Consider the following 16,326-nt stretch of genomic DNA (forward strand, 5'->3'; position numbering starts at 1 on the left):
CTCCTTGTTTCCCCCTTTTGAATGTTTAAATTAACAACAGACACATAGAAGCTAAGGCTATGAGGCGGACTCTCTAAATTAATATAAACGTCTATATGAATCAACATTGTGTGACAAATTTTTCAACCTTTTCCCTTTTGACGGAAAAGATTACATGTAATTTATCTAATACTGTCTGACATTAAGAATATTGAGTCATTTTGTGGTTTATCGGAAAATATATGAGGTGACGTATGTTTGGTGTCTCGGGCCTTTAAATATTTATTTTGGTGGAAAGTCATTGGATGATCATGAGTTGCTAATTGGATTAACAAAATTATAATTACATGTACAAGCGATCATCAGAACCAAGAATGAATTGTTTAATCAGAGAGAGATTTACATAAAGATATCATGTACATATTTTTTTTTAAATTTCAGTTCAATTTCTTGATATCACTGTTCGTTATCTTCGCGTTATAAAAGTTACACATTTTGAGTAAAGAAATAAAGTTTTTAATCCAGCCTTCGTGTAAACAGAATATCCCATCGGGTACATACTTTTACAAGTAAAAGATTACCTAAATGTCAGGGTGCTGTTTGCTTGATCAGGCTCTAAATATTTTATTTATTGATCTTAACTACAAGAGGGTATTTGTGTCTTAGATTAATTAGACCTGGATATACCAATTTGTCATCGTGACGAATTGATCGTTTCGAAGAGATGGGTACAGTTCTATAACAATGGTATTAGTAGGGGGTTTGAATTCAATTGATTTTCTTAATGTAGAAGAACAAGACCATTTATTGAACATTATTCAGTGTCATCAGAATTCCAGTTTGCTATCTAAGGTTTTTATTTATATTTTTATTTCATATTTTGTTTTGTTTTTGGTCTTATCATGAGAATTTCTTATGGTTGCATATTATAAAAAACCACTACTGCAACAATAGACATATCCACAGAAAAAAGAAACATTCAAAATTGTTGTTATTTTCAGCGACAAGATATGTACAAAATATGTCGAATATTAATAATAGAATAATATTTATTACAACAATATCAAAATATTTAAAATAAGTTGAAACATTTAGAGTCAGAGATCGCTACATTCTATCAGTCAATATTTTAAATCGATGTTCAAAAACATACATCAAAATAAAGAACATATCCTTACCGCATGATTTGTCCTAAAGTCATTGTGATTATTTATCGTGACCAAATATGCTATGTTCGCGAGATTTACACGGTACTTTGTGTTGATCATAAAAATGGCGATATATTCACCAAGGCGGTGACAGCAAAACCACAGCAGACGACGAGAGTGTGCAATAAAGTGCAAAAAACTGACAACCATGCACATATTTCTTGATAAATACCAGCAACAGTTCCATGCTTTACTTTTTTATATGAGAGAAGAGAGCCATACTTCAGCTGATTTTGATTACGTCATGAAAAAAATGGCGACATCTATCTACACACGCTGCCTGTGTATGTTAGAAAGCAAAAGGAGCTGAGTGCTAAATCTTGTGGGGAATATATAGTGTTTGAACTAATTTTTGTGTGAAAATAAACTGCTTTTCATCTTCAACTAGAATTTTTGTAATGAACATTAACAATAATTGGTATTAATGAAAGTACCTGTTTTATATTCTTATGAAGCAGAATTTATTCAAAAGTTTCTACATGAGAAAAAAAAAAATTGTTGTGTCCTTCAGTCAAATGTATCGACCGCTCGCGGTAGCTCAGTAGTAGAACGTTCGCTTCGTAACCGGAGGTCGTGAGTTCGAGCCCCGCACATGTCATGGCTGCATCAAACCTAAGACGTAAACATAGGTAGTGATTGCTCCTTCGCCACACTCTCGGCATTTAGATGCGATATTCACTGGCCTTTCGGATATGATCTTAAAACGGAGGTCCTGTATTGCAGCTAACGTTGGCACGTTGAAGAACCCTCTTTGCTACGACCCTGAATGCTAAGCATGCATGTAGATCTAAATTTGTGGTACTTCACCTACAACTAGTGACTTCTCAATCATCCTCGCTTTCCAAGGGTTTAAGATCCGCTCCGCTTCTCTACATCCTCGCTAGCCAAAGGAGCGGATCGTAAACCCTTGGCTAGAGAAGATGCTTCTCAATATGAATGAACAATTCTCGACGGGACACAAAACAAACAATCCATGAATCAGAGATATTGACGACGTTTTATCTATTAATAATGTTCATTTTCATTCGTATGTCGATTCGATATATATACCCCGATGAACTCGAAATAAAAGACACCGCGGATTCTTCCGTATTTACTTCATATCTGTTATATTTTTTGAACATAGATGTCAACGACAAAGTTACAGCACAATTTTATGATAAACGAGATGACTTCACCGTCAACTTCCCATATCTATGTAACAATATCAAAATGATCATCTGATGTTCACGTCTCTTTTTCTATTTCCCGTAAACCTTCAAACTTGGTCATATTTATGTATTGCAAATGACAGGTTTACCCCATTTCTAAACCTTTGCTTTTTAAAACTTCTAATTAAATTATTATATATCGTATATGAATAATTTCCGAAATATAATATTACCCGGCGTTTCCGGGCATTCCTGGTGTCCTGGGAGTTCGCGGTGTCGTTGGTGTAGTAGGTAAAATATCAATGTTTCGAGAGAATGAATAAATCCAAGTAGAGCTGTGTACATGTAGAACCAAATGAAGAATGGTCAAGATACCCCTCAATATGGGCCGTCTGTAGGGTTTATGTAGCTGTAGTGTTTGCGTAATGGTGGTATCCCAAACAGAAGCTGACACGAAGTCTCCTCTCTCTCTCTCTCTCTCTCTCTCTCTCTCTCTCTCTCTCTCTCTCTAGGGTTTCTGTGGACGTAGTGTTTGTGTAACGATGGCATCCCAAACAGAAGCTGACACGAAGTCTACACCCCCTCCTCTCTCTCTCTCTCTCTCTCTCTCTCTCTCTCTCTTTAGGGTTTCTGTGGACGTAGTGTTTGGTAACGATGGTATCCCAAACAGAAGCTGACACATAGCTAGTCTACCCCCCTTTCTCTCTCTATCCCTTACTCTCAATCATTGACTAAATGAGTAGTTATTGTCATACGTATGCAATACTATTGCCATGCCATATTATTTCATCTATATTATTGCTACAGTTTTACATATTTCTCTCTCTCTCTCTTTATAAATATAAAACCGTGATAAATTATAAATAACTCAATAACTCTCTCTCTCTCTCTTTATAAATATAAAACCGTGATAAATTATAAATAGAATTATCTCAATAACTCTCCCTCTCCTCTCTCTCTCTCTCTCTCTCTCTCTCTCTCTCTCTCTCTCTCTCTCTCTCTCTCCCAATATAAAGCCATGATAAATTATAAATAGAAATATCTCAATAACTTATTTATGCTTTTTTACTATTGTTTGATTTCTGATTGTGTAATTTATAATCCATGTGGTATCTCAAACAGAAGCATTTCTTAAACTACTGTAACAGTTTTACGCATGGGCAATATAACCATTATACATGTTGATGTGCTGCGCCAATAAAGAATTGTTCATGTTTTCATAAATATAAAGCCACAATAAATCATTAATATTCCAATAACTTATGTTTGTTTGGTTTTTTTAATTATTATTATTGTTTGATTTCTGATTGTTTAATCTATAATATACATATATAAAGATGGAGAGAGAAAATACGATGATAAATTGCATTGTATAGGGGACGTTAGAAATTAAAATATTCTAGGTGCGAGTCAGTACTATCAAAACTCAGGTATACTGGGGCTTTCCTCGAGATCTGAAGACTGCCGGTCATCATTAGCCATGATTGTTATCAAAACATCTTTCACAGGTAGCTGTAGACCACGGTCTCTGCAAACGTCAATCAACCTAAGCTCTATTGTTAAAAGTTTGATTGACCAGCGGCTTATCATTGATCGCGACAGAGGTAAAATTTGGGGGCGTTAACTTAAAGTTGGGTCTTTAAGAAAACAAGTTACAACACTTCTCCTATATATAAAGCTGAATTCATCGTATATTTTCTGCAAATAAGGGATTTCTTAAGATTTTAAGAGAAAAGTCAAATATAGGGGTACTTTCATTAAAATCTAAGTAGCCGTTTCTCCAAGCATGACATCTAAAAATTGAAGTCTTATCGATAGATAACTGCCACCTTGACTCTAAAAGTGCTATAATTGTAAATTACTAACAATCAGACTGGTTCCCGATTGAACAGGGAATACGGCAAGGCGATGTCTTATCTGGGTTTCTATTTACAGTTTATATCAATGACTTTGTCACGCCAATAAAAACTTTGGAATTCATAGTCTAGAATCATCGACCCCAAATTTTGCAAATGATATTGCCTGTTTATCGTCAACTCCACATTCACTCCAGAATATGTTGGATGTAGCATACAGTTGTTCTTGTAGATGGAGATTCTCTTTCAAAATAGTGTATTTTAATATTCAGTAAATGGTTGATAGGTGACAAATTTAAATAATTCTTGTAAAACGTGAATACAATCACCTTGGGATCATTCAAAACTTTCATTTCAAATCTCTCTCCTCTCTACAGGACATAGGAGGCATGTGACTAAGGCAGACGATCTTATTACTCCACAAAACATTTATCCTCGGAAAATTCCAATCCAATTATTCCTGTGAATCTTTATTTAAAAAAAAGTAGTCATACCTTCTACTTTATACAGATATGGAATTTGGGATGATTTTAAAACCCAGGATCTTCAGATGTTGCATCGATTTCAACATTTCATCGTTAAATTAAGATATTCAAAGCTTAAATCTATCAACGCGGTCCGATATGTGTGAAAGCTTACAAGGTCTATGACCAATCAGATCTAAAAATTGATAAAAAGAAACTATTGTTTTAGGAAAACTGTGCAATTTCTCTCACAATGTAGTGGCGAAACAAATATTTCTCTTCAGACTCTTTACATTTTTGTGTAACCCACGGAAAACCACGCATGGATTCATTATAGACATTCTTCTCATTCTGGATAAATACTCTTTGACGCAATAAATTACATCTTACTTAGAATCTGGTGCCTTCCCAAACAAATCTACATGAAAAAGAACTGCAAAATCCGCTATTTCTCTTTAGGAAGATTGTGTATGAAATAAACACATCTTAACTCAGGTTATACAAGATGAACACAGTTACATAATGGAAAGGGATTTTAAGTCGTCAGTGACTACCAGCGAACTACCAGTAGCTAATTTAGCGATCTAACAGTATATAAACATATATAATGTTTTTACGGTTTGCAATATCAAGAGATCGGAAACATTTCTCATCGTATACACTAACGCTTATTATTCCATCAATGTCCTCCGAAAAAAAGTGGTGATATTTATTCGATATTGATGGTATTTGGATTACGTGGTGATCAATTGACAGTGATTATGGAAGTACTATATATATAGTGATTGTGTTCGGTGACCACATGACCTATATTCAGAGAAACACTGCATACTCCTGCATACTGTACGTCACCTCACTTCACTCTGTCATCAGCCAAAACAAAACCGTGGGTAACACAACTCATTAATTTTCTGAGTAGGGAAGAAGGTTCGAGTTCAGGCCAGGTCAGTATTTTAGTTAATAACAAGAAACCCCCCTGGTATTATTGTGAAAATTAATGACTGAGAATAATAAGAATGCTCTTCTGGTATTACAGTGAAACAAGTAAAATCCCGTGGGCATGTTCATGAAGCTGTCTTAAGATCCATGTTGAGACACGCCTTAAAGTAATTCCACCCTCCTGTGATGTCATCAGATTTTCAGATTTTGCAAAATCAATGATTTATTTACATTTATGCGTGATAGGAATATAAATTTTGTTGGAGTCTTTTCCGATAGTTATTGTAAAAAATCTTGTTAAAAATAAACTATTTTAAAAGTCTAAGTTATAGATGAATAATCAATTATACGTTTTAAAATATTGAATCCAAGGGCAATAACTCTGTTTCTATTGATTTCTTTATCAAGTCTATTATGCGATAGATTTCCTTTATTTTTACAGACATTTTGTATATCTTTGTGAAGATACAGTTTCATGAAATTGTTATGAATGCTACTATTCGTCATAACCAGTTTCTATGAAATTTTGATAACACTGTTCTGTTTATGTAAGTCTCGTATCTTAAAAAGTGGGATGACATATGTATTTTATTTGATAATTTGTTAGTTTTAACTCTAACGAATTGAAATAAATACATTTTTCAAACTTGTATCAGATAAAACTGCGAGTATGGAGTTACCTTAAGATGTATCGTAAGACACATCTTATGAACACTCTACGATATACCATAGGATGTAAACCGATGCTACATTTATGTTAGACATATCCTGAGTTACTATGTTTTAAGTTGTTTCCTTGTAGAAAAATATTTGAGAATATGTATATAACAAAAAGGAAACCTTCATATTTCAAACATATTAACTCCCTCCTCTCTCTCTCTCTCTCTCTCTCTCTCTCTCTCTCTCTCTCTCTCTCTCTCTGAATCGATCCTTGAATCGATCTGCCAATGATATAGATTATTGATTTTGTTCGCACTGATTTAGAATAATCCGTTAAGGTTCCTTGGTGGTAAGTTAGCTCAGTTGGTAGCGCACCTGACTGCAGATTCACGGGGCCCGGGTTCGAAACCCAGCCAGGTCCGTTGCATTTTCTCCCTTCCTGTTACATTTGTTAATGTAGATTACCCCTGGACTTAAGGTGAAAATGCATCCCGAAGGTTAAATCCCGCTCACGCCGGAAAGTGAGAAAGTTTCCCAGTTTACTTTCGGAAGGTCGGGGGTCTCTTCCAAGGTACATTGTATCTGGGTTTTCTCTTCCACCAACAAAATTGGGCGCCATCTAAAAACTGAAAAAAATGTTGCGTGTTGCGGAAAATATCTAAACAATCAATCAATCAATCAAACAAACACTCCTGAAAGAAGTTGAAAAATGTAAACGTTTTCTTTTCTCCAAACTCCTAAGCAATTCAGAAAAGCGTGCTTGAGAATGGAGTTCATTTGTGCTGAATTTAACGAGTGTAACTCCACGAGACGTTATGGGGGTTATTTGTATCCCGAAATATACGTTCCCGATGAAGATCCCTAGGCAACGGTGGTGGACACCCGCCACGTTTACTCTTCAGTTATGATTACTAAGGATGTCTTTAACACGATAAGCTACTTCCGGCTTAGGCACTGAAGAATTGAAACATTCGATATCTACAGTCCCTGTTATAGGGCAAACAATTCAGCATTGATTATTTGTAGGCACAGTATTCAAATATGAAACAAGTGAACACTCATTTTAATTAAAACTTTGGAAAAAGAAATGACCAAGCCAAAACAAAAAAGCACAACAACAATATTTCAGCATAATCTTAAAAGCTGTAATCCACCGAGAGCATTTAGTTCATCACCTGAAAAGCAACATCTGTATCATCAACTTGTCTTACAGAACAATGAAAGGTTAGGATAACGAGCAGTGATCAATCTCATAACTCCTAAAATCAATACAAAATAGATAGTTGAGCAAACACGGACCCTGGACACACCAGAGGTGGGATCAGGTACAATGTAATTAGAAGTCTCCTAAACCCAATTTGTTTTCCTAAAAGGTGAAGATAACGAACAGTGATCAATCTCATAACTCCTATAAGGTATACAAATTAAGAATAGGGAAAACATGGACCCCTGGGCATACTAGATGTGGGATCAGGTGGTTAGGAGGAGCAAACACTCCCTGTCGATCGGTCACACCCACCGTGAGCCCTTGGTCTCGACCAAGTAAACGGATTAATTGGTAGTCAAAATCAGTGCGTGAAGAATGGCTTAACAATCGGTATGAAGAACGTCAGATAGCATCTGACCCAATGGAATGTTGTATTGGCAAATCAGATAATGGCCATAGAATTTTCAAAATGCTGACTTTAAACAAGATTCTTGAAACTCTTATATCATCAACTTGTTTTTCAGTAGCCTGCCTCGATTCAAATACCTATCTTACGTAGAAAAAGAACTTGCGTATCGAATTATTTGAGAGACATAAGAAGGCAAGAAAAATAAATAATTTGTGAATATGAAATCAACAGTATGATAAAATTCCATGGAACATCTGAAGTACATTGCTTTAACACCATAACCATAATACCAGGACTGAAAGATAAACATATTGATAGATAAATATATTACTTTTCATTGATAGGTTATATTATTAATTCAATGCACATTTCATTGAACCGAGTTTTATCAAATCTGGCATTTTTAGATAGTGTGCCTCCTTTCTTCATAAGTTAGTGAATACCTGTAAATAGTCAATTTTTGTCCCTCCCCCGCAACGCGGAAGGGGACATAGAAATACCGGTGTGCGTGTGTCCGTCAGTCCCACTTCATTTTGTGGACGCAACCCCTCAGAAACCGCTCAACGGATTTTGTTCATATGTTGTAGGATTGTTAGTCACCATGTCTAGATGATGATATTTTGCTGCCATTTTGATTCGACAATTTTTACAGGTGTTATGGGACTTTGTTGAATTTGAATGTGCTACACTATAGGAACACTTGGTGGACGCAACTCTTCAGAAACTGCTCAATGGATTTTCCTCATGATTTGTCGGATTGTTAGTCACCATGTGCAGTTGATCATGTTATGCCGCCATTTCGATTCGACATATTTTACAGAAGTTATGGGACTTCGTTGAATTCGTACATGCTTCACTATAGGAACACTTTGTGGACGCAACTCCTCAGAAACCGCTTGATGGATTTTGTTAATATTTTGTGGTATTGTTAGTCACCATGTGTAGTTGATCATATTGTTCGAACATATTGATTCGACAAATTTTACAGGCGTTATGAGACTTTGTTGCATTTCTACATAGTACACTATAAGAACACTTTGTGGACGCAACTCCTCCGAAACCGCTCACCGGATTTCATTCAAATTTTGTAGGATTGTTAGTCACCATATGTAGTTGATCATATTGTGCCATCATTTTGATTTGACAAATTTTACAGGAGTTATGGAACTTTGTTGAATTTGTACATGCTACACTATAGAAATTTAATACTTTGTGGACGCAATTCCTCAGAAACCGCTCAACAGATTTTGTTCAAATTTTGTAGGATTGGTAGTCACCATATGTAGTTGATCATATTGCGCCGTCATTTTGATTCGACAAATATTAGAGGAGTTATGGGACTTTTGTGTTTCAACTTTTTGTTTGCGGCGGTGGGGGACATGGCTACGTGTAACAATCTTCTTGTGAAGGTGGTAAAAGCTCATCCATAGTGTCTTTTGTGGTAGTGCTCTCTAAGGATGCTGGATTCAAGAAGCACTGACGTCTGTCTTAATAATATTAATAGAAAGTGAAGATAATGAAAAGTGACCAATCTCATAACTCCTGTAAGGAATAAAAAATTAAGAGTTGGTCAAACACGGATCCATGGACACCCCAGAGGTGAAATCAGGTGCCTAGGAGGATAAGTCCCTGTCGACCGGTCCCACCCGCCTTGTGCCCCATATCTTGCTCAGGTAAACGGAGTAATCCGTAGTCAAACCAGTGTGTAAAGAAAGGCTTAACAATTTGGTATGAAACACGTCAGACAGCATGTTGCCCAATGACAGGTTGTATTGGCAAACTAGATCGTTATAACAACCATAGTATTTGCGAAGGGCTGACTTTAAACGGGACTGTTGAAACCCCTGTAACATCAACTCTTTTATCAGTAGCCTGCCTCAATTTAAAAAACACTTATCATGCGCAGAACCAGCTCTTGCGTATCGAATCAGTTGAGAGACAAATACCATATTCGGGTGATAAAGGGATATTACTAAAAGAAAAATATGTGAAGTTGACGATGGAGAACCTGAAGTCATCCTGTTTATCATAAAAATGGTCTTATCCGTAGTAAATATCAGTGTGTGAAGAACGGTCTATCAATCAGTATGAAACAAGTCAGACAACATTTGACTCAATGATACGTTGTACTGGCAGACTTGATCGTTATAACGACGGTGATATGATATGAATATTTCCGTTTTTCATTTTTTATTGGTGTCAATAAGTCTAGTCTTTAAATCATGAGGAATGGTCGTGTAGAGTGTTAACAAGTCATACATTTTTCATGTTATTTATTTTTGAAGTTTTTGATTTGTGAAAAGTTTTTGGATTTTAAATTTGGTAAAAGGTCTTTAGAATTTTGTTTAGAACGCACACTTGATTTGCACCAATTCTTCATAAGAATTGTTAGGCCGTTTACCACATCAAGACACATGGCTCATGGGGTGTGTGAACCCTAGACACTTGATCCCACTTCTGGTGTGTCCAGGGTTCGTGTTTATCCTACTCTTAATTTTGTAGTTTTATATGAGTCATTAGATTAAACACTGTTCGTTATGTTCACCTTTTCATCTGATGCAAATAAGGATTTCAAAGGCACTATTATTGTAAATATACATTGATATTCTCTGTACATTTCAAATTTTAGTAAAGACTGTAATTCTGTATATATTTACCTGCATTTTCAGTGTCCCTAAAATCAAACTCAATAAAGCCAATAGATTTAAAGGATAAAATTTTATTGAACGCCATATAGGAATAGACTTGTACATGCGAAACAAAATCCAAATGGTTTACTTTCTTCCAAACATGTAGGCTGTGGATAAAGAATATCAAGACGATTATCATTTCATACAAAACTAGCTTTAGTTAAATAGCTAGGTGATTAGATTTAGAAGGAATATACATGCATTACTAATATCTACACTTTCATTCAAGTTTCAGAAAACAAGTCAGCCATCATGGCAATGTATTGTTCATCCTTGATTAATACAGCTGTGAAATTGAGTAAATTTGAGGACTTACTATCACAGTATTGACCAGTCCATACCCATGGACATACACAGTAGATAGATCCTCCATTTACATAACACGTTCCCCCATTATTACACGGGTTTGGACTGCATGATTGTGAAGATTCTAAAGAAATATACACAAATCAAACTTTTGCCTAAGGTCCATATGATTATCTACATCTACTAAGCTTATAGGATGTTTTATTGTATATCATTTCTCAGTGATAACATTGTTAAGCATGATATAAAACCCATATAATTATTTCACCTGCATACATACCATGCTATTTACATAAGGAACTGCAAATAATGCTTCCTGAGAATTATGTGACTAAACAACACCGACGGTTGAATTAAAAGCAAATATAAATATACACGTTATTAATAAATTTCAGAATATTGATAAGAGGAATGAATACAAAGTTTTTGAAATAGGGGATATGAGAACATAGGGGGAATTGTCTGTCTAACCAGCCTCGCCTATTTTTTTTAATTTTTTTTTTAGATGTACATGATACATGTACAAACAATCTAGATATTTCCCCCGAAAACTATTATTTAGTTTTTAAGGGTCTGACTAGAATCCTGCAGTGTATTTATGAGTAGTTAATCATGCGACGAAACTTGGTTTGGGTATGTGGTTGAACATTTCCCTTGGAACTTAAAACTGCTTACAAAAATGTTTTGTGATATTTGTTATCGCATGCAAGCATAACCTGAAGAAATCAATATTGATCAACGAAAATCCTCGGGAAGCATGCTTCTAACGAGTGTTGTGACGAACGTCTCGACTTGTGGTCATATAATACTTAGAACAGTTACGTCGGTAAGAATGTTTCTTGAAACTACATCTTGAATACCCGAAAAATAACAAATATGAGATACATTGTTTTATTATACTTTCATTAAAATACTTGAATTTGATTGGCGAAGAAGCATATGAAAAAACATGTTATTACCCTATGAGAATTGAAAGCACACGTTCCAGGGTGATAGTATCTAGCAACGGGTAGCAGTACTTGACAACAGGTGATATATGTATTATAAACAAATATCGCATACGTCAAATTTATGCACGTATGGTTCACTATGGATTGTTAGACAACGTCGTTTGAGTGTTTGTAATAAACGTGAATTGCCTGCACTGATATACACACATCCCATGGCAGTAATTGATAAAATGTCAAAAGACGTAAGTCTTTCTGCTTTGTTACTTATCTAACATTCAGCATGATAAAACAAATATTGCATGTATATGTAGTTGAGGGTAACATTGAAATTGTTCACACTTCGAGAAACCATTACGCCTCGGTTGACAACGATTTTCTCGGGGTGAAAATTATAAAATGTTACCCTCAACTACATGCAATATTTATATAATAGCTGTTATTGTGTGATAGACGTGATTAGTGAGAGATAGATACAAACTTCAAGTTTTTTTTCCATAAAGCGAACGTAGACTAATTCTTTTTTTATCACGTGGTTGGTATGATGACATACACATAGAGCTATTTATAACTTACGTTCGCAATTGGCACCCGTGAACTGAGAAGGGCAGTTGCAAATGTAACTTCCACCATAGATTTGACACGTTCCACCATTTTGACAAGGATTTGGTTGGCAGGATTGCGCAGCTTGATCACAGTTTGTGCCACTCCAACCGGAAGGACATGTGCATGTATAGGATGAACCAGAAACACTACAAGTTCCGGAATTCTGACAAGGATTGGGACTGCAGGGATTTGTGGATGTTGATCCTTAATAATAAAATTGGCACTTCTTAATCTTTAAGGTGGCTCACTACACCTTGAAAGAGTTTCTCAAATCAGCATTATTATCAATTATCTGATTATCATTGATATGGTGGTTTGTCATAAGTATCTATGTCAAAAAGGCAGAAAATATGCAATTTTGAATTTTAAAAAACCCCATGATTTTCAGAAATTTATTTCTTTAATATGAACAAAAGACACACTATACATGTATATGTGGGTTAATAATCGATACTTTATCTACTGAGCTATGGTGACAGACAGATAAATAAATCGCTACAAATAATTTCACAAACCATTTTTGACGTATGTCTTAAACAGTACAAATAATGGTGTAGTGAGCTACCTTTAAAAATTAAAGTCTCTCAAATGCATTTTCTGTGCGTTGTTCCCCAAGATTAAGCCAAGTGGTGAACAGGAATTTATTTGATACCTTTATAAACTCGATTTTAAAATATGTATATTTTTTTTGAGAATACATGCTATGCAGTTAGATATGACTTTTGTATTTCCATATAAGAACAATCGTCCATTTTGTTTAGATTATTACAAATTACCACATTTCTCAACCCCTACAAACATAATTTACTTTATTTTGTCAACTTAAGTTTTGTCTTACCGGAAATGGCCTCGACCTGTAGCTCAAATCTCTGATTCTGAGAAGGCTGCTGATCTTTTGAAAGTCTGCTGTCAAACTTAATGATCATGATATTTTTGTTTCCATCATCTGTTGTAGTAAACTGTTGGCTTTGTGATTGCGGTTGATTGCATTCCCTATGACGAAAGTGATGAGATTTTAGATAAACTAATCTCTATGATTACAAATGATGTCAACCGGGACAATGAAACATTAATCTCTGATCTAAATCTATCGAATTTTTTTTTTGAAAAAATGCTCTTGTGTAAAGCGTAAATTCTTTTTGCTTTTGTGCATTGCATCGCCTGTCAGTGTTGAAAACATGAAATATAGATGATATAATATACACAACAGCAGTAAAGAAAATTTAACTGAATATGGTTAAGATATTTCCGACTATCAGTAATGATGTATATTTTCATTTTTTATCACAATACTGTTGATTGGGAAATGGCATTACGAACGTTGACTTCTTTGAAAAATAATTTAACAATTTGATGAAATTAGTGTATTACTTTATTCCGGTTTGACTGACAAGGTGGTACTTAATTTCTATATTCTATCATTTTATTCCGGTTTGACTGACGAAGTGGTACTTAATCTCTATATTCTATCATTTTATTCCGGTTTGACTGACCAGGTTGTGTCTAATCTCTATATTCTATCATTTTATTCCGGTATTGCTGACGAGGTTGTGTCTAATCTCTATATTCTATCATTTTATTCCGGTTTGACTGGCGAGGTTGTATCTAATGAAAGGTGAAGATAACGAACAGTGATCAATCCCATAACTCCCACAAGCAATACAAATTAGATAGCTGGGAAAACATGGACTCCTGGACACACCAGAGGTGGGATCAGGTGCCTAGGAGGAGTAAGCATCCCCTGTCGACCGTTCACACCCGCCGTGAGCCATATATCCTGATCAGGTAAACGGATTTAAGCGAAGTCTAAAACAGGGTGCCAAGAACGGCTTAACGATCGATATGAAACATGTCAGACAGCATTTGACCCAATGATAGGTTGTATTAACGAACAAGATCGTTATAACGACCATAGAATTTGCGAAATGCTGACTTCAATCGAGACTGTTGAAACCCCTGTACCATCAACTTGTTTATCAGTAGCTTACCTCGATTTAAAAACTGACTATACGCAGAACAAGCTCTTGCATATCGAATCAGTTGAGATATATAAACACCATATGCAGGTGATAATGGAATATTGCTACATAAATATGGGAAGTTGACGATGGAGAAGCTGAAATCATCCCGTTTGTCATACAGTTGAGTTATCAGTTTGCCGTTAATGTCTACTTTCAATAAAATATCTAAGTATGAAGCAGAAGTGGACGACGCTGTGGTGTCCTTTATTTCAAGCTCACAGGGATATATCAAATCGATATATGAATGAAAGTTATTATTGTTAATAGACAAAACGTCATCGATATATCTAAATGTCGAATTGAAGGCCACAGCGAGAGATTTTGTTCTTCTCACGTAGAAGTTTTTGAATCTTTATATTCTACTACTGTATTTTGGTTTGACTGACGAGGTGGTATCCAATATCTGTATTGTATTACTTTATCCAGTTTGACTGACAAGGTTGTATTTAATCTTTATATCTATTACTGTATTCCAGTTTGACTGACAAGGTTGTATCTAATCTCCATATCTTATTACTTTATTCCGTATCTTATTACCTTTTTCCGGTTTTAATGACGAGGTTGTATCTAATATTTATATTCTGTTACTTAATTCCGATTTGACTGCCGAGGTTATTTCTAATCTCTATTTTCTATTACTTTATTCCAGTTTGACTGACGAGGTGGTATCTAATCTCTATATTCTATAACTTTATTCCAGTTTGACTGACGAGATGGTATCTAATCTCTGTATTGTATTACTTTATTCCAGTTTGACTGACGAGGTTGTATCTAATCTCTAGCCAATGGTAACATGTAGTTGCCTGAGCGTTCCTGGCCAAGTCCAGTTCCTGAATTGTTAGTCTTATATTGGAGTTCGTTGGTCCCTGGAAAATGAACATGTAAATGTATGCAGAAGAAATTAACCTATGAATTGGAGTAATATACACAACAGCAAACTGCAAACAATTTTAAAGATTTTTAATTCAATTCCTCATTAAACATGGGGAAAATCTATATTTCATTGCAAAAATGACATAATGGGTTTCTGGTATCATTGAAATTTCCAGGCTAGAAACATCACTAAAGGGAGCCAGTGAAAGTTATATAAAAGGATAGGGAACCTAAATTTAGTTTATATAAGTAAGTCGTCAAATTATTCCTAATCGAAGCTCTGCATTAAATCTGTCCTAAACCATCGAAGTGACACTTTACAAGAGTTACCGCTCTTTCCCATACTGTGGAGTTGAAGTCGGCTGCCATTTACATGCAAGTGCCGATAAAATATTGAAGCTACTATGTAAAACTTCTACGGTACCAATTTTGATGCACCAGATGCGCATTTCGACAAATTATGTCTCTTCAGTGATGCTCAACCGAAATGTTTGAAATCCGAAATAACAATGAAGTTTTAGAGCTATTATAGACAACAACAGTGTGCCAGAAAAAGTGGAGTCAAATTCGTTTAAGGATAAGAGCTATGCGTGAGGGAGATAATCCTTACTATATGCTTTGCAAGAGAGGGAGGGACAGACAACTGTGATATGTTTCAAGTCAATAACATCTTGCGGAGATTCGAAGGATATGTAATTCTAGATGTAATTCATACTATAAAGACAATCATCTATTTTGCAATTTACGTTTCTGGGGTTGGTAAATAGCGTGCAAGACATGTTTATGTAGATCTAGAGTTTCTTGATGACTCGACTCGAAGAATTAAAACAAAACGTGACTGTTCCCCAGACAACATACTTGAAACTGTAATATTGATCCTGTTTTAATAGGCAGGTACCCGCCTATTCTGTATTGTCGACCGACTAATGTTTTAACGTGTATTATAACTTTTTTTTGTGCGGAATTTGTTGTTCATTTCCTACCAACCCTCTAATCTTGATTTTTATTTA

At 35.3% G+C, this 16,326-nt stretch overlaps 1 protein-coding gene across 1 annotated transcript in view; it reads right to left on the reverse strand.

The window, feature by feature from the left end:
* Positions 1–10,576: 10,576 nt before the first annotated feature.
* Positions 10,577–16,326, reverse strand: part of LOC125658770 (uncharacterized) — a 46,472-nt gene continuing 40,722 nt past the window's right edge. Inside the window, exons 21-25 of the mRNA XM_056150734.1 lie at positions 15,185–15,309; positions 13,261–13,415; positions 12,393–12,626; positions 10,880–10,993; positions 10,577–10,670 (exon numbers count right to left, since the gene is read on the reverse strand). Of these exons, the coding sequence (XP_056006709.1) occupies positions 10,648–10,670; positions 10,880–10,993; positions 12,393–12,626; positions 13,261–13,415; positions 15,185–15,309 (651 nt within the window). The 3' untranslated portion in view covers positions 10,577–10,647. The remainder of the gene's footprint in view (positions 10,671–10,879; positions 10,994–12,392; positions 12,627–13,260; positions 13,416–15,184; positions 15,310–16,326) is intronic.

The sequence above is a fragment of the Ostrea edulis genome, chromosome 9, assembly GCF_947568905.1.
Source record: "Ostrea edulis chromosome 9, xbOstEdul1.1, whole genome shotgun sequence".
NCBI classification, from domain to species: Eukaryota; Metazoa; Mollusca; class Bivalvia; order Ostreida; family Ostreidae; genus Ostrea; species Ostrea edulis.